Below are 19608 nucleotides of genomic sequence, written 5' to 3'. Positions count from 1 at the left end.
ATAGAGAGAGAGAGATAGAGAGAGAGAGAGAGAGAGTGAGAGAGAGAGAAAGGGAAGAAATGTCTCGCTGACTCTGTCGCCTGGACGACCGGCAGCAAGGAGAAGAGAGCAGTGAGAGAAACCAGTGCAAAAATCAAAACAAAAGGAAAGCCACATAGTTTTCTCTTGAATGAGTTTTTAGTGTTGCTGTGAATGCTTGATGATTTGTGACTATCATCATCTTTCAGGAGCAGCAGAAGGCGATGATACCGCAAAGCGTGCATTGCAAGTGGAGCCTGAAGGCCTGAATGGACCCCCATGAGACCTTGAGCCCCTCCGCTCATCAGTCTCAGGTAAGTGCTGCTTGACTAACAATGAGTGCTTTGCCACTTTGGCTTGACGGATTAAGGAGATTTCTGTTATGAGAAAATTGATGTGTAAAAGGAGTGCAAAGTGAAAGGAGTTAAAGGTCACAACCACTGTCAAAGCCTCAGCATGAGCACTCACTTTACTCTTGCAAGTGTGGTCAAATTAGTGCACTGGCCATAGCTAGTTATTCCCCCTAATTTGTCTGTTTTATTTTTGATTCGTTTTTATATACTGTACATTGAAGCATTTTTTTCCCATTGAAGTGAGAGAAGATGACATCTTTCCCAAGTACTAATAGAACCCTGCATTATTACACTTTCTAAAATCGTACAGCAGAAACGTCCTTCAATTTAATGAGAAAAAAACTAACTTGTGTTTCATTGATTTTATCCTACAATGCCTATTGACATTCACGTGCTTCTCCAGGCGTGTCAGCCTTGGTCGCTATGAAGCAGTCACTATTCTTTTACCTGTTTTTCCACAATTAAAGGGGAAGTCCCCCCCTCCCCAAATGTTTCACCTTAACTATGTTCAACACAGCCCATCTTGTCTAAAGATAACATTCTGATTAATGTTTGTCTTGTGCAACATGAACAATGCAGCAAAGTCTTCCAGTTTTTTTTTCAATTAATCCTTTGGCGTGGCCATTTTGATAAGGGATTCCTTTATACATTATTTAGCCATTTTAAGCTGTAAAAAATTAAAATTCTGTCCTTATTTTCTTGTACAATTAATACCTGTTAATGAAAAGAACTATTGAAACAAAACAAAACAAAAAACATAATAAACATGCACCTTGTGAACATGAAGATTCCCTGTGAAGCTAGAATGAGAACCTTGAACCTAGAACCTTGACAGTTAAGTAGAGAAATGACAGATCGGTTTTTCTTTCCTTCTGTGAATAATAATCTTCTCTTTCACTCTCTCACATACCTTTGATTGTTCTGTTAGACTTGTGTTCATTTGAAGCTTCAAATACAAAGAAACCCACAATTTTGTTTTCCAGACGACTGACTTCTGAGCCTTGAGCTTGCCTAAATCGTGAAATTTCCACAATATACCTTTAAAAACACAAATTTCCTCATGTTGTCAACTGAAAATGACATCACAGTTGCTCAGCGCTCCGGTAATGACCAATAACAGCTCCCACACTATCCCTTTAAGGTATGAAAAAAACCTGACATTTAGTAAGTCCTTGTCGGTTTTAAGTGGTGCTTGCCGTACATCGGCAGTGTGACACATTGGCGACTCATCAAGTGCATAAGAAAGAAAGTTTTTTGTTATATTGAATACAATTTTACACTCTATCAAAAGTACTCAAGGTAAACTTCCATTTTTTTTCAATACAGCTATATAGAGTGTAACTAACTTATCCATGGATATTTGCTGTTCATGGGCCGGCCCGGTCGCAATCCCCTTCCGAGTTGCAAGTGTCCACTCTAAAAGCATGCATGTTTAGTTAATTGAAACTTTGAACATATCCTTAAGTCATTTACTGCCCTTGATGCCTATAGATGTTAAAGATTCATTTCACTGGGCCGCCAGTGAATAAGTGGAGTGCGAAAGTGATTACATATTGTTCAATTCTGTTTTGTCTAAGTGTGCCCTGCGATTTGCTGGCATCCAGTCTAGGTTGTGCCTCTGCTGGGATCGGCTCCAGCGCATCCACAATCCTAATGAGGATAAACGGTGTAGAAAATGTTCGGATACCTAATGTAAATGTGAATTGTAGGCATGATGATTACTTGTACAAACACCAGAGGCAGCAGAAGCCCCCCCCCACACACACACACCTGCACAGCCTGCGAATGGACTTTGTGTTTCTAATATGCGCTGAAAAATTGAAGTGTTGAACAATGGTGGCAGGCGCTAAACACAATGTGGTTAAGGCAGCCAGCACGTTGCGGTGCACAACTCTGCGCCTTGTTCTCTTGGCAGCTTCTCGCCGCACAGTCACGGTGTGCCTATCGGGCTCAAACGGTCTCACTTTGTAATGTCTTATCATAACTTTTTGGTGTTGGAACGCAAGAACAGCTTGTCTTGTCATTCAAAAAGCGGAGGACGTGATTTCGGTGCAGTGAGTGTGTCATCACAGTGATTTGTGATTGGGCACAAAAAGAGAATGGAATGGAGGTTCCAACGTCTAGGACGATTTGAAGACTATAGATTAATTTGAAATCTTTATTTCATTCGAACAGAAAAACAGATCAGTATGTTGTTTTTGGTCTTGTTACCGCTTACTGTAGAACAGGGGTGCCCAAACATTCTTGCCCCAGCTAACCTCCTCTGATCCGACATATTTATTTATGCTTGCTTGACATATTGATCTAGAAATGTGCTGGCAAAAACTCAATATTTATAATGTACATTCTATTTAAATATGAGTTTTACATTTGGGGACTTCCTGCAGTCACACATTCTGTTCCGAGTGAATGCACGAAATTCTTTTATTTTAACTTTTATTGAAGCGATGTTGATAACAGTGTTGACTGTGCAACAAACCTTAATATTTTTGTTTTTAGCTGACGCAAACTCAAAATAGTGACTTCCAGTTTGCATCTTGAAAACACTATGTCACTCAGATATTAACGGTTATTTTGAATACTCCCAAGTATGCATTTCACTCTGCCAGAAGTCCCCTTACTTGGGGTTTGATGATATATAATCATTTCTTTAGACACTTTAGTGATTACTATAGTGTTGGACTTGGATTTTCTGTATTCAATTGCTCATTACTACTTTTGTATTGAGAGGCGGCTCGACGGAGCAGTGGTTTGCACACCCGCCTCACAGTTCAGGGAGCCGAGTTCAAACCCACCTCATTCCGGCCTTCCTGTGTGGGGTTTGCATGCTCTCCCTGAGGAGAGTTCACTCTGGGCACTCCGGCTTCATCCCACACTCCAAAAAAAAACACGCAGAGCAGGTGTATTGAACATACTAAGTTGTCCTTAGTGTGTGAATGGTTGTTGGTCTCTGTGTGCCCTGCATTTGGCTGGCAACTAGTTCAGGGTGTCCCCTGTCTGCTGCCCAAAGTCAGCTGGGTTAGGCACCAGCAAGATTGCCACCCTTGCGAGGATAAGCGACTCAAGGTATTGGATGGATGGAAAGTGAGAGCTTTTCATTTATACAGTATGTTGTCAATTCTTGGTGACTGCTGTCCCTTGCAGGCCAAAAGGTGTTTTTCATGAAAGTAATGATTAGGCTTCTTCCTTTATGTTCAATTTACTCATATTTAGGAGCTTATACATCTACTGAAGATGAATAGACAACTGAGCCCTTCATTGAACTGTACCTTTAATTTGGTTACTCAGAAAAGTATCTTTTTTTGTTCAACTGACTGCTATATAGCTTTGAGCCCTGTTGTTGCACACCCCTGACAGAATACAAAACTGATGTGTGTTCAACTGGAGCAATACAAAGATGGCAGCCATCTCTCTATTAGAGCTAAGCTCCCTCCTGCATTTTGCCTTAAACGTTCCACTCACTTTTGTCAATAACAAGATGAGTAAAATGATTGGATTTGCGAGAGTGCTGTTCAGACGCTCCCTGCAGGTGAGAATGTTTTGCACGAGCCATCAGAGAAGAGGAGAATAAATCATACCGTGTACTGAAAAAATACACTTTTACCTTTACAGGCGAACTTAATTTGACCATCTCTAACCTTTCAAATGTCAAACTGTTCAGTCTTTCAATGCTTTTTGCCTAAAATTGCTGTGCTCTAACAAAAACTGAAAGTGCAAAATTCAGACAGGTTTGACAGGACAAATGAAAATTTGTCCGGTGTTTGAAATATTTTCTTTTTAAATTTTCAAATTTAAATATAAATACCCCTGACCTATTGTCTGCAATTGAATCTGCTCTTCTTATTTGACTTTATTTGTCTCTCCCAGACATCAAGGATGGATGAGGACGACGATGCGCTCTCGTTTCACACAACTTGGCGAGGAGGGGAGCAGGCGGAGGTGGCGGCGGTTTGCAATTTGAGGCATGGGGTGATGTGGGGGCCGTGGAGGGTTGTGGCCTGGGTCTACACGCGGCCCTGGGCCAGCGGGTTGGTCCTCGGGGGATTTGTCCTCCTGCCTTGCACCTTGTTTGCCTTCATGCTCCTCTACTGCCCCCCTCTGGACATCGACCTCTCCTATAGTGCCTTTGAGGTTCACACTCACTTCTCCGCTGAACGTTTTGATGCCCTCACCATAGCGGTGAAGACCCAGCTAGGCTCCTGGGACAGACAGAGGAGGGACAGTGGAGAGGCCGAAGCCCTCCGGGAGCTACTGATGGAGAAGCTGGTGGACAACGGGACACTCAACAAGACAACGAAAGGCAATCGGGAGTCGTCCCTCCGGAGACGGCGCTTGGCTCCCGACTACCACTTCCAGAGTCAGGCCCTGTGGAGGATGGAGCTGGTGTTTGTCGCTCAGGGCAAGGGTGACCAAAACATCTTCACCCCCGAGCGCTTACGGACCATCCACAACGTAGAGCGCCTTCTCATGCAGCACCCGCATTTCTCTCAGTTTTGCTGGAAGCCCGTGGAGGTGCTGAGGGACCTCCCGCTGGGGCCGTCATACTGCTCCCCACCCAGCTCCCTCTTGTCGTACCTCTACCCCAGCGAGCGAGGAGGGAAGGTCTATTACGATGGCATGGGTCCAGATCTGGCTGACATCCAAGGTGAGCGCACAGTTGGAATAAACAAGACCCTAATGCCCCTATTTTTTGATGACCGATGGGGGCAAAAGTGCTGCCACTGGCAAAATGCTATTGAAGAGATTCACAAAGACAGAATGTTGGGGGAAGACCAAACTTGTTCCTGACCCATTCTCTCTTGCTCTCTCTCTCTCGCTTTTTCTCCCTCGCTTTTTCTCCCTCCAGCTTTTATTACTACTTTTGCACCCACTTGGTGTGACTGATTGATGTATGCCTTTCGGTCGCACCCTTCAGTGATGTCACTTTCATTGAGTGTTGCAAACTTGCATCAGTTTTCTTCTGATGTGTTTGCATTTTTTGTTTGCAGCTGTAATAATCTTGGTTGGTTATTTTTTTTTTTTTTGCATTTGTTTTGTCGTAAGTTGACTTCTAGTTTGTTTTGCATGAATTGCATAAATTGCATAAATTAACCACACCACATTTTAAACGTTAAAAGTAGCTGCTTGTAGTCATGAAAAAGAAGTGAAGGGACTGCTTTTCCCCACAGGTTCGTTGAGACTGGCCATCACCCACCCTCAATTCTACTGGTATGTGGACGAGAGTGTCTCCCCCGACCATCTCTCCTCTTCCCTCCTGCGAAGCGAAATCCACTTCGGCGCTCCTCTACCGTCCTATTACTCCGTGCAGGACCGAGCCGATGAGCAGAGAAACCACTTCAAGAACTTTGTGGTGCAGTATGCCGAAATCCTAGCCAAGCAATCCACCAGGTCAGAGGAAGTCTTGTCAATGGGATGACAGTCTCATTAGTTCTTCCTCTCATGCTGCTGTGCTGGTGTCAGCCAGGTGAAGGTTCTCTATGGGGGGACGGAGCTGTTTGACCATGAAGTGAGGCACACTTTCAGGAATGATATGATGCTGGCAGTCTTCAGTGGACTTTGCATTACAGTGCTGGTCTACATCCTGACCTCTTTTTCCGGTATGACTCATAGTCACACTAGTATATCAAAAGGTTCGTGGTAGGATTCATTCCCCCCCATTAAGTAGAGTTAATTGTTAAGTAGCTTTTTTGTTCCGAGAGTGTTCCCGCTGAACTGCATTTCAACTAACAGAGCTGCAAACAAAAAGGAGCCAATTTATTAATGTGCAACGTCCAACTCATTTTCCAAACCCTTTAGAGAGTCTTTTTTCAAAATAGCTACTAATGAACAACAAAAGCAACTATTGAACAACCTGAGTGGACTCATTTTTTATATGACAAAAAAGGAGCTTGATGAAAGGCAACCAGTGAATCATGTTAAATATTTCCTAATGTATGGTTGTTCTTATACATTGAATAAGCAGTGATTTCAGCCCATTAGAACCCTTTGACTTAAAGACCTTTACTAATGTGCTATTTTGACATCAACTTATCGTTTTTCATCAGGTAGCACTTCTTTACCTTCCTTAAATTATCTGTAAAGTCCAATGGTATAGTGGGGATTTTTTAAGTGGGTGTATGCAATTCTGGGATGTTCTATATATGCATAAAGAACATCAATCATAGGCTACAAAACCAGTTGAACTAACGTTAAATTTAATGTTTTACTACTCCAAAATAATCACAGGCCAACGTCATTAAGCATAACTCGAACCGAAATAAAAATTGAACGCGGCGTCGGGAGAAGTGGGTGGACAGCGGTAAAATCTTTTCATTATTTCTGTGGAAGTTGGTGAAAAAAATTGGGTGGGGACTGAAGCTTGTTTGTTGTCAGGAAAAAAGAAACTCAAACGTAACTACAGAGAGCATTGGAACACTAGACTCGGGAACTAGACTCGGACCTTAGACTGGGAAAGAAACTAGAAGTAATCTCAGAAATTTAGACGTGGGGAAACACCATGACATGACAACTTGAAAAATTGAAGTAGTGGCAAAGTGTTGGTGAGAACCCAGGGCTAACATACTATCAGACATAAAACCTGAATGACATAGCAAACTAAAAAGCTATAGCAACTGCATGTCAGATTACATGACTATGTGCACCAGTGAACACAGGACCCTATATAATAAAGGTGGTAAAAACAATAATAGGTAAAAGTACAAAAATAAGTGAAGCAGCGCGAATACTTTCCGGATGCACTGTATAGATGTCGTACCGGTGTGTGATTTTTGTCCTTTTCTTCTGCGTAGCCTTTCTGACATTCTTCGGCTTGGCCAGCATCGGTCTGAGTTGCCTGATGGCTCTTTTCTTGTACCACGTGGTGTTCGGCGTGAGGTACCTGGGTATTCTGAACGGAGTGGCAGCCTTTGTCATTATCGGAATCGGTACGGGAAACGAACGCGATTGGAAAGTGGCCGGGGGAAATGATAGCCCATCATTCTCTCTGCTTCTTGGTTCAGGGGTGGATGATGTGTTTGTATTCATCAACACCTTCAGACAGGCGGCCCATCTCGCTCCTCCGCAGCAGCGTATAGTCTACACTATCAAGACAGCCGGCCGAGCCACTTTCCTCACCTCTTTCACCACGGCGGCCGCCTACGCTGCCAACGCCTTCTCCAAGGTAATCACAGGAGCCGTCCAATTTTCCGTCTGTTCCCTGCATGAATAGAAAGTGCCTCTCTCAGCAGTGATTTTCTGCAAAATGAACGTTTCAAGGTTTCTTACACAGATCCCGGCAGTGCACGACTTTGGCCTATTCATGGCCCTCATTGTCAGCTGCTGCTGGCTTTGGGTGTGTGTATTGATGCCGGCCGCCTTGTGTATCTGGACGCGGTATGTGGAGTCCCACGAGCATGACGGCTTTCACTGGTGAGAGAATTGTGTTTGTTTCGCAACCAAACAAAATCTACAGTCGGTGTAATGAATATATCTAAATATATAATATCATAAAAACATACAGTCATCACTTCAGCAATGGGAATTTAAAAAATCAACTCCTGCGTTATGATAAGTCAGTTTGTGTGTGTTCCTTGACCACCAAAAGGCAATATTTACAAAACTGCTTAACACGTACGTATCTTTGGTAATGAAACATAGAAAGAGACCCCTGGAACTAGGCTGCAATAAGGGTCGTTTTGTGCAGAGGATAATGAATATATGCCTGTGAATATTAAGAAATGTCCTGTTTGCATGTGTTGCTACCGCTTGTGTTTGAATTTGAGTTATTTTAAGGTTTGTCTTTACTGCTACATTGATGCTAGTTTTGTTTGACATTTTGTTAGCGTAAAGCAAGCTGACATCCACGGGGGTTTGATTAAATACACATGTAAATACAAATGTAATTCTCATTGTATACATTGCTTTAAATGAACCGACACTGGCAAGCGCCACTTGCAATTATAATTAGTCTCTCTCTTATGGAAATGTAGAAGAAAAGAAATCGTTGTGTTTGTGCATGCTGCGCAACACCAAGCCTGAGATGTAATCCCCTCAGCTGTCTTCATCACTAAAGTACCTCTTCTTTACAAGCTGCAAGTCGTTTGGGGGCCTGTCACCTAGCCTCGGCCCTTTATCGGATGAGGATGACGACGTGGCCCTGCTGTCAGTGGAGATGGAGCCAGGTGGGATCATTATCCAGAACGGGTTGCAAAATACTGTTTGTGCACAATCTCCCTGACGTCCTGTGTCTGGAGCTAGAATCCCTCGAGGCAGATGGCGATGCGGGCATTCTTTCCCTATCAGTGGAAATGCCAATGAACCCCGCAGAGCACCGGCATCAAGGTGTGGTCAACATGAAGCTTCAGTGGGCCCTCAAGTATTTTGTGGTGCAGCCAGCTGTGGACAGGAGGAAAATTATTCTAGGTAGGGCAATCACTGAGTGAATTGGGGTGAACATCTCCAAACACACCGTATCCTATGCCTTTAATCATTAGGCCGATTAATTGATTGGTGTAATTTTGTATATCGGAGTTGGTTTAAAGAAATAATTGATCGGGCCTTAATGGATACGGATGTGGAAAAATATACGATATACGAATACCATCTTTTAAAAATTGTATTATACAGTACTAACGGTATGTATGTTAAGTGCACCGGGTTTACTATTAATGATTACTCAGTGGTATTTACATTTGCAATAATTGACAAATGTACTTGTCACGTAAGTGTGCATTTGAATTACTTTTCCCATCCCCTGGAGCAGTTGTTATTTTGTGTTGTGATTGACTGGCAAGAAGCGTACTGCGCCTTTTGCCCAAAGTCCACCTAGATTGCCTCAGAAGAATGTGTTGTTCCTCGAATCAATTTCCCCTTTGAGTTGCTGTACTTCTAATGAGCACAATAAATTAAGCCATATAAAGGACAAAAACCTGCACAGCTCTTTGTCTAGACATGCAGAATAAGTGGGGTAATTTTGGTTTAAGGACAAATGATGCTAAATGACAGTGTTCACCAATGTGGTATCATCATGAAACACCCTTGAGTATATGTACAAAGACGATGAAATGTTTCCCCCAGTTTATCTGTCATCCTATCAAATCTATCATTCACTTTGATTTTCACACAGGCATCTTCCTTGTGGTTTTGCTGGTATCCGCCTTCTGTTGCTGTCTGCTGAAGCCAGCCTCGCACGCCCCCATACTCTTCCGCCAGGACACAAACCTCCAGATGCTTCTGGCACTCAGGAGCAATCTCAGTAGTCAAGGTATCTCCTGCCCCATGTGCTCAGGTAAGGCAAATTCAGGTGAGAACGACACGGAAACAGAAGAATGTATTTTTTAAGCTTAATCCTTTCTTTAGGTGTGTTCATGGAGAAGCCGCACTTAATTTACAGTCACACTTCCTCGTCAACATTCAGGACGTCCACGCATCAGGAGGCCCGCAACCCAGCACCCTCAAGTGCATCTCTAAACACAGCGGAACAAAATGCAAGCATCAACCAAACAGGTAAACGTGTGGGAGAGAAAAACAGAAACTTAGTATTTGAAGAGAGGAGATATGCCATTTTGTTTACTCTGAGAGCAATGTCTTTACATGCCATGTTTTTACATTGTAAAAATAAGACCGGAATAAATAGTTTCAAAACATTTTCCGAAATTTACGTGAATCTTAACACAATTTAAAAAAAAGTATTTTCAAGGGAAAAATAAAAGAAATTGAGCGAATGTGATTGAACATGTTGGTTGCACTGGGGATGTGACTTAGGTAGAATGTGAAAGACCAAAATTTAAACTTACGTTTATATTTGTTGGTCATGTGTTTTGTTGCATTCTTGCATCTTGTCAGCAAGTTCATTTCCTCCCAAGCAAACACATGAAACGGTGTTGCAAAGGCCACTATGTCTTTTACTGAGCAGGATATGGGGCCGGATCCACTAAAAGAGGGCATGGCTTTTGATGGAGCAAATAAAAATCATCTAATTCATTAAGCAGTCACAAATAATGAAATGTTTCTCTAAATGTGCTTCTTGGTGCACTTTATAAACATAGTGCATAGATTTGAAGTATTGACTTTGTTAATTTGTAAATGGGCTTACTGAGATTTTGACAGTTTCGGATAATAACACAGGCCTCCAGGTCACACTGACCCAGAGGTAATATAACTGTTCTTGAGAAATTAACATAAATCACAAGTTAAAAAAAAATTGCATTTGGATTTGGATTTTGTACTTTTCTGACAGGTTTGGATAACTTATATGCGCCCCAGGTCAAAGTGATCCAGGTACATAAATTCTGTTCCTTGCAAACAAACCTAACAGGAGTGTTTAAGGTGTCTTTTTTTGCCACTAAACGCCATAGAATGTCTTACATTACATTAAAAAAAAGAAAAAAACAATTTAAAAAATGGAAATAAAGAAATAAATGAAAAAGAAATAGAAGCACGGCAAATGGCAGTGCAAAAATGACATTAGGTTGAGTAAACATGTTTTAAACAGGTGTTTTGAGTGAAAAAGTATTTTCCTAACTGCCATGGTTGCGGTGCAATGTCCTTGGCACAAAGCAAGCATTTTACTCTGCCTTGAGTAGTAATCAGCAGGAAAACAGGTGCAAACCGCACTTGAGCTGTCAAACTTTGTGGGCGTGATTGTGCTGCTATGTCATTAGCACAATATAAAAGATGCAATCAATGGCCGCAGTTTTTTCCTTGTGAATTCAGCCCTCAGTAGGGTAGCACAAATGAATCAAAAGATACAGACCAAAAACAAATGTCCACACCAGTGGACACAAAAGAATAGGGTGGGTCTCACCAATATGAGAGCCAGCACACATAAATTAAAGGTCCTCTGATGAACGCCAAACAAAGTTCACCTGTTCTTCTTAGCTTTTCCTTACATGTACTTGCTCACTTTACTTTGCTTTTGTCACACTTTTTTTTAGTTGCTTCTGTTATACTAACTGCTATTTACTGTTTCTTCTCGCTACTACAGTATATACCAGGCATGTCCAAACCCGGTCCTCGAGGGCCGCCTATCCTGCATGTTTTTGATGTTTCCGTCATCCAATGCAGCTGATTGAAATGATCAGGTTTGTTGTCAGGCTTCCGCTGAGCTTGCTGATGAGCTGATCATTTGAATCAGGTGTGTTAGGAGGACAGAAACCTCCAAAACATGCCGGATAGGCGGCCCTCGAGGACTGGGTTTGGACATGCCTGCAGTATATACAGTCTTAAAAAGTGAGACATTTTGGTGCGTGCACAGCTAGGTAGTTTGGAAGCAAGGTAGTTGAGTAAATATGGACTGACTCGTGGGATAATAGGTAGTAGTATGGGATAGGATAATAGTATGCAGGACGGTAAGTACGGTATTTGCATACAAGTAGAATTGAATGGGTAGCATAGGTTTGTTAGTAGGTTGATAGCTGTGTCTACGATTATTGAAGTACCACCCCATTTGTGTACATTTTTATTTTTCTAGGCTTTTTAATCACAGTGTTTATATCAAAGTTGGAGCTGAGGAGCTCCATCAGAGTTTACCGCTTCTCCCTTAACGCCAGTACGCCTTCCCCATGGACGCCGTGCAGCACGGAGCACGGGCAGGTGTCTTCATTTCAGGTCAGCACACACATGCGCTACACACAAGTGACGTACTGTATGTGCAAGTCATCAGTTGCAAGTGTTAACTTTCAAGCAAGACTGACGGTGACAGAAATCAAATCGAGTGTAGTACCTCAAATTGACATTATGGTTTAATCGTGTTGGATGAAATTTGATGTTATTCCTGTCGTGTTTCGTATCGAAATTCACATTTTATAAGCACAATAATAATCAGAATGCTGTCTTTTTCTGTATGTAAATGCATTTTGCTGGGAGTTAAAGTGCATAATCCCTTCTAAAAGATGGGGTTTAATGAATTGAAGTTTACGAATGAAGCAAATGTCTAAAATTTAAAACATTCTTAAGTAGTATGCTTAACTGATACGGCGGCCATTAAAGGCATAAAACAAATCTGATTTGCTTCTAGAAATGTTTTGGAAAATGGTCGACGTTATTAATGTATATTTTTTAAAAACATAATACACGCACAAACAGCATATTTTTTTAAAATAAGGTGAAAATGAAGACCTTTCTTTAAAAAATGCTACTTTTTGTCCTTGAAATATTGCAGTAGACTTGATGATCTGCCTTTTCTTCCTGAAAAAAAATCTTGATCGTTTCTTGGGGTTGCTTTCAAACGTGTAGTTTCGTTTTGTATTGAATTGAGTGCAAAATCTCATTTTAACAAATCAAAAAAGTCTGCTAGCTTAAAAAGATACCATTCAAAGCGCTATAGTTGGGCTGAGGAAACTAGCATCAGTTTCACGGTTATTTTAAGCCTTTGCGCAATTAAATGTAAACAAAATTGGTAGCCGTTCCCAACCTCTGCTCCACCCACGTATGCTTAATGTCTGATTCTGACTTGTACATGGGCAGGCCTTTAATCATCCATGGCTCAACTACACTCAAAGAATGACCGTGTGCGTATCCAACGATTACTACCCGTACCCCAGCTGGATGATCACATCTGGGTCCTGTGACCGTCGCCACAACTGGATGCCCGAGTTTTCCTTTTATGCGGCGGTATCAGCGCAGCAGCACAGCAGGTGCACACACTGCACAGTTCAGTTGTGTTTAACTTTTGACTTCATGATATTAGCAGGGAATCTTTCAGCGCTGTTTGGTTTTTAAATTGAAATATTTTAAATTGATAGGAAACTGCATTTTGCCCAGCACAAACTAAGGCCTCATCCTACTCGAGTGTGCGTAAGCCCGCCCGGCTGCGGCATCAGTAGCATGCCTGATGGACCCACTAGGGGATCCTTTTACACGCCTCTTCCCAAAGGTCAGAATGAGGCAACATTGACCTGAGGTACGTTGTCCACGTGTTGATTTCTTTCGTGCTTTCGTTGAAGATTCCACCTCTGTGGAGTCAGAGAAAGCATCCAAGATGTTTGGCTTCAACCCGTGCAGCGACGACACCTGCGGCCGGCCGGCCGTGCGTCCTTTGGTCGACACGGGCGCCATGGTCTTTGTGGTCTTTGGCATCTTGGGAGTCAATCGGACAGAGCGCAGAGACAACCACGTCATTGGAGACATTGTAGGCTGCTGCGTCCTCATTGCATATCCGTCAACAGAATTCTCTGAAGTTTGTTTTTATTTCCCTCAACAGGGCAGCGTCATTTTGGACCCTGACTTTGACATTTTCCGGGAAATGGGATACCTTTGCAAGATTTGTAAAGCTGTTGGTGCAAATAAGCAACTTGTGAAGCCCGGGGGAGCGCAGTGCCTGCCTTCAGGTAACATCCAACAGGGAATAGCTGTGAAAAGCTTTATTGGTGGAGAAAGAGGCCAGGACATCTCTGATCCTTATCTTAGTGTCTTAAAAATTGATATGTAGATTGTAAAAAATACAGACATAATCTAGGCAATGCAAAAGAGCGTCAAAAATTATTTACTAAAAGTTAAAATTGCCATTTCAAATAAAAAAGATTTTAGATTGATCCATTTAGTCGTCTTTTTGCCTATAAGGCAACTTTGCACATCTTTATTTTCTCCGTCATCTTCAAGATGTGGATGATGCTCTATGACCTTAGATGATTTTCACTTCACAGATTTCCATTTTCAGGGAGCAAGTGTTTGACTTCTTAATGTGTTGAGGCATTTGCATTTAAAAGTGCTTCCAAACGTTTGACTGAAACTATACATAAATGCACGCACGCATATATAGTGCCTCATACATACAGCACATGGATAAACACAAACTAACATAGACATACATGCACATGTATGTATGCACTATATACTTACACACGCACTGAATACATGCTACAGAGACACACACACACACATACACACATTATGATCATACTACATAATGTATTTCTTAGTTCCTAAACCCAACCAAAATTTAATTCAAACCTAATCTCCTAAAACCGAATATTAACCCTCAAAAAGAGGTCTGATCTAATGGGGCACAACAATGGCCAAATGTCCCTACAAAGACAGTAAAAACCAGGAATACAGCCCCCACTATGTTTCAAAAACAAGCACACTTTCATACATACATACTGTACTTGTAGATATTGACAAACAAATACTGTCATGTGAAGAACATTTGGCCCAGGAAGAAGACAGGACACAAGTGGAAAAGTAGAAAGTTTTTATTCAAAAAAGTCCAGTGTAACCCCAACAGGAAACGTAGACTGGGAAAACTAGGAAAATCTTATATGTGACAAATACATGCCCTTGGCAACTGTTATCACAACACACACACGCATGATTGGAAATGTGCATACTGTAGTTTCAAGTAGTTGTTCGCCTTAAGTAGGTATCACACAAAGCCAAAAAAGCAGTCATGTTTTTGGTCTTTTTGTACTTACTGTAGGTAATAAGCTGTCGTCCGTTCTGCCTCTGTTGCACCCGGAGTGTCATGCTCTCCCTGAGCCCAACCTGCTCCCGGGCCAGCTCTCTCACGGAGCTGTGGGCACGCACGCCGGGAAGGTTCGATGGCTTTCCATGGCTTTTGAGTCGGTCAGTGGCCTTCTCGCCTCTTAGCGTCCCGCTGCTGCCGTTCATTCCTTGATCCTCTTGTTCCAGACTACGTACAAGGGCAAGTCGTCCTTCCAGACCTACTCCGACTTTCTCCGGTGGGAGACCTTCATCCAGGAGCAACTCTCTGCTCTCCCGCAGTCTTCGGCCTTAAAGCGAGGCTTCCAGACCTGTGAGCACTGGAAGCAGATCTTCATGGAGATCATAGGTAAAGATGAGACGTGCCCGTGGCCTAAGTGTGAGTGATGAGGCACCTGAAGCCAACGTTTTCTAGGTGTGGAGAGCGCCCTCTGGAGTCTGCTGCTGTCTTTGGTTATCTGCGTGGCGGCCGTCTCTGTTTTTACCGCTCATCTTTTTCTACTGCTTCCAGTCCTTATTACCATCTTAGGTACAGTCCCCTTTTTAAGAGGTTGAAGCTCCTCAGGTCCTGTTTAGGCCACTTTGGTGTTTTCTTAGGGGTGATCTGCGTGGTGGGTGCCATCATGTATTTATTGGGCTGGGAGTTAGGAGCGGTGGAGGCCATTTCTCTGTCCATCCTGGTGGGATCCTCAGTGGATTACTGCCTGCACCTGGTGGAAGGATACATGCTGGCCGGGGAGGCGGCACTTTCTACCGCAGGACTTGGCTGCGTGAGTCTGGCCCTTCCGCTATCGTCTACATTTACCTACAGTGCATACAGCACCTAACTATTAACTAGCAATTATTCCTCCACATTATGTTTGCACCTTCTACCTATCATCCTGCCATCCATTTTCATACTTGTTCAGCTATTGCCTATCCATCAGTGTTATCTATGCACAATATCTGCATACCTACAGTATTTCTACAATAGATACACATCCTTCCGCATTCCCTACATACTATCCATCCATTTTTCCTGTATCTACATATTCACTTTTTAGTTTACTGGCGCATCTATTTAGCTTTCATCATCCACCACCTTTTCAGCTCGCATCCATTCGTCGGTACATCCATCCATCCATCCATTCGGCGTACATTAATCCATCATCCATCCATCCATTGTTCCATCTGTACATCAACCATTCATCATACATTAATCCATCCATTCATCCATCCACCATCCACCCATCATCTACTGTATTAATCCATGTATCCATCCATCTATCATCATACATCATTCCATCCATCATACATGAATCCATCCATATATCCATCCATACAGCCATCCTACACCCACCCATTCATCCATCTATCCTTTTCATCTAAATACCGACGTCGTTAATCTATGTTCCTTGTGCTGTTTTATAGCATAAATAGTGCTGGGCAATGACATCGATATGTCGATACATTGTGATACAAAGTGACGTAATGCACTAATTGCAATACGACGTTCCGTTTCCAATATATCAGGCATTGGTTTTGAAATACCTTATTTTCGTATATTTCGTTTTGTTAAATCGATCCGCTCCGGAGTGGCTTTCGTATCATGACTCTCACACTTTCATCCATCATCAATTTTCAAATTGTAGCCATCTAGCTGAAATATTTTTCTTTATGCATCTACATACATAAATAGTTGTCATGCAGCTCCCACTAGCTGTCATCCAATCGCCCATCCAGCCTCTTTTCCCTACATAAGTTTGAGTTGCCACCCATCCACCCATTTTCTTGTGTTCCTACACACGGTTCCTATTTAGATATCATATCATATCTATCTAACTAGAGACAGCTTCTTAAAGAAAAAAAAATCGCCAGGTTGCCCAGGCACGTGACAATAATGCCTAGAGGTTTGTTCAGAGCCTTTGAAGGGAGCTAGTTAGACGTGAAATGAGGCCCAGACCACCATGTGGCATTCATGTAGCCTTTTGTTGGCAGGAGGCTTCGGCTTCAAGGCAGAAACGCAGCGTGGAGGCAGTCAACCATGTGGGCGTTGCCATAGTGTCCAGCGCCGTTACCACGGTGATCTCCACGCTTCCCCTCTTCTTCTGTGTGATCGTGCCTTTCGCCAAGTTCGGCCAGATCGTGGCCATTAACACCGCCGTCTCCATTTTCTTCACCCTGACCGTGACCGTGGCCACCCTGGCCAGCGCGGCGCCCGCCGACTTTAGCAGGAGCCCCGGCGGCGTGCTGAAGGCCGCCGCTGTCGTGCTGGCGCTGGCGACCGCCGGGGGAGCCGTATGCTGGGCGGGGCGCCGAGTGGGCTTGTCGACACCCTGGCTCTCTGTCGGTCTTTGAGCACTATCAGGTTGTGGAGCAGCGGGAAAAAAGTCATGCCCGAGTACACATGAGATGTGTTTTTTACAAATTGTTTAGTGTGTGGTTGTTTTGTCTTTGTGTACCCTACCATTTGGCTGGCAAGCAGTTCAAGGTGTATCCCGCCTACGGAGTATACTCCGGCACGTCCTTGCAAGAATAAGCGTTTTGAGAGGATGGATGGATGGACCAAGTGATTGATCTTTATTCGGTTTGGTCAATTATTTATTGAACTTTTATCTGCCATATTTAGGGTCCATTTTGATTATTTAAGGCAGAATGTAAGGCCATTTTCAAAAAACATAACTAGAGAGTTACTTTTAAAATGTTTTTTTAGGAATACATAAAATATCTGCCTCATTTGTAACACTCGGGCTCGTGCTACCGGATTTTATGATAGTGGCATTTGGCGGGAAAATTATTTTTTTAGGTGGTACTTGGTGTAAAATGTTGGCAAACATGTCTCAGAGAACTTCTCACGGGAACCCTAGTTTGTACTCACAATGTTAAAGATGTCATTTATAATTACAGGTGCAAAAACAAACAAACAAACAAACAAAAAACTTATGTGACTCATTTGTGGAACAAGCTATATTTTTTTTATTAGCCAAACAGCTGATTTTCTTTCTTCCCTTAATCTATTTCTGCCAAAAATCACACATGATGATCTAGGATTGCCAGGGCAATGAAAGATTCTTTTCTTAACATCAATGGAGCTGTTATTTTGAGATAACTTTACTTGTTTGAAGTGACACTCTGCTGTATATGCCTTTTAATTGGGATTTTCTTTTATTTTTTTGGAAAAGAAGCCTGCCTCTGTAGTTCACTACAACATATTTTTAATTAAATACAAATGTTATTTAATTAAATTTTTAAGTGACGTTGAATTGGCATTACCTCTGAAACTCACTGCACCACACATTTAAATGAATTCACTTGCATCATTTAAAAAATGCATTTAATTAAAATAGAAGCACACACCACTGCAGCTTTTTGCACCATCAATTTTTCTTTTTTTAAATGTAACTTTAGGGGCATACCACTAAAGCAGAGTCAATTCTTGATGTATGTTGATGTATGTATACGAGTATTCCGTATATAGATCTGAATGTTATCCTTTTCTACTCTATTTATTAACGCTTTTAATCATATTTATACGTTGATTTGAAAGTCTTGCTCTCAATAGGTTGTAAACCATGTTGCAAAAAGAGAGACTGATGTTGTGTGTTGTGACCTGCTGACATTTTTGTGTTTACTTTGTAGTGAATGTAATTTTTAGCATGTCCTCTTGGTGACAGGATTACCCCCCCCCCCCCCCCAAAAAAAAAAAAAAAAGTGCAAAAAAGTGGTTTTCCTGCTTTTAAAGTGTGCTTTAAATGTTTAGTATTCATCCCACACATTTCCAGTATTGCTCAAACGTGGACACGAGAGATTCGTTTGCCCTTTTCTGACCTTCTTTTTCACACATGTCATTCACGTGGCAACACCCTTAATGCTGGCGCACATCAGGTGATAGCTGTTGCTGAGGGAGGAGCACTTGCATGAAGGCCTCAGGTCATTTTTCAATGATAAACACTCATTTTTGTGTTATGTAACAAAGCAGAGAACTCAGCTTTTTTTTTCACTCTCTCTCTCTGCTGTTCTGGTCACATCATCACAGGATGGAGCCAGGACATGTGGGACTCGTCATTTATTATTCAAATGGCTCAGACTGAACATTAAATTGTAATGTATTGTTGACGGGAGTCTTTCCAGGCAAGAGCCGAAGCTCCCAGGACACTTCATTAGGTACATCTACAATCTAGCTGCTCAATTTCTACCGACACTGTGAATCAGACAGCTGGTCAACATATTAGAAACAGCTCCAATTATGATGCAGTTGCCTACAGTTAGTAACACGTGACAATAGAAGCCACTAGCACAAGAGGCATATTGCAAAATACAATTTTTATTAAATCCAAAGTAAGTTTTGGGTCTTGTTAGGATTTGCTGTTTTAATCTTTTATTTGACACAATTTACTATTTGATAGCCTAATATTGTTTTATAAAACCATGGTTTGATACTCTTAATACTCAAAATTTCTTGGATCGACTTTACTAGAGTATATCAAAACAACATTACAGGAGCACAATCAGCACTAACAAGTTTGAAGGCATGTAAATGGAATTTTTTGACTTTTAAAAACCACACAAAGACAGCAATGAACTGAAGCTTTGTGAGACGGTCAAAAGAATGTGAATGTCATGAATGTGCCATAAAGTATTGTTTATTGTTTTGATCAGATCATGTTCAATTAAAAACATAATTAATGGAATTGCATTTTGTTCTGTTCTGCATTTGGTTCAATTCTTAACGTTAATATTCATATTTTACTAACACGCTTAATATTTTACTAATACACTTGCTATACTTGAACCTTTTTTAAAATGCCCTACAGTACTTTTTCTTTATTTATAAAAATGT

At 41.9% G+C, this 19608-nt stretch overlaps 1 protein-coding gene across 2 annotated transcripts; it reads left to right on the top strand.

Annotated features, from left to right (window-relative positions):
- The first annotated feature begins 217 nt into the window (after nucleotides 1–217).
- Nucleotides 218–19464, top strand: disp3 (dispatched RND transporter family member 3). Of its 2 annotated transcripts, XM_088433921.1 has the most exons (21): nucleotides 218–332; nucleotides 4239–5016; nucleotides 5540–5759; nucleotides 5832–5968; nucleotides 7160–7294; nucleotides 7370–7530; nucleotides 7639–7778; nucleotides 8439–8530; nucleotides 8607–8771; nucleotides 9475–9636; nucleotides 9708–9854; nucleotides 11821–11957; nucleotides 12816–12985; nucleotides 13094–13224; nucleotides 13295–13479; nucleotides 13552–13678; nucleotides 14767–14912; nucleotides 14979–15138; nucleotides 15205–15318; nucleotides 15387–15559; nucleotides 16767–19464. In XM_088433921.1, the coding sequence occupies exons 1-21, from the start codon at nucleotides 288–290 to the stop codon at nucleotides 17124–17126; spliced, it is 3885 nt and encodes a 1294-aa protein (XP_088290047.1). In that variant the 5' UTR covers nucleotides 218–287; the 3' UTR covers nucleotides 17127–19464. The 2 variants fall into 2 exon arrangements, with proteins under 2 accessions (XP_088290047.1, XP_088290054.1); XM_088433928.1 differs by lacking the exon at nucleotides 7160–7294.
- Nucleotides 19465–19608: the final 144 nt, after the last annotated feature.

Source organism: Hippichthys cyanospilos, chromosome 1 (assembly GCF_059441005.1).
Source record: "Hippichthys cyanospilos isolate Australia breed blue-spotted pipefish chromosome 1, RoL_Hcya_1.0, whole genome shotgun sequence".
Classification (NCBI taxonomy): Eukaryota; Metazoa; Chordata; class Actinopteri; order Syngnathiformes; family Syngnathidae; genus Hippichthys; species Hippichthys cyanospilos.
This window is presented reverse-complemented; position numbering and strand designations above follow the sequence as displayed.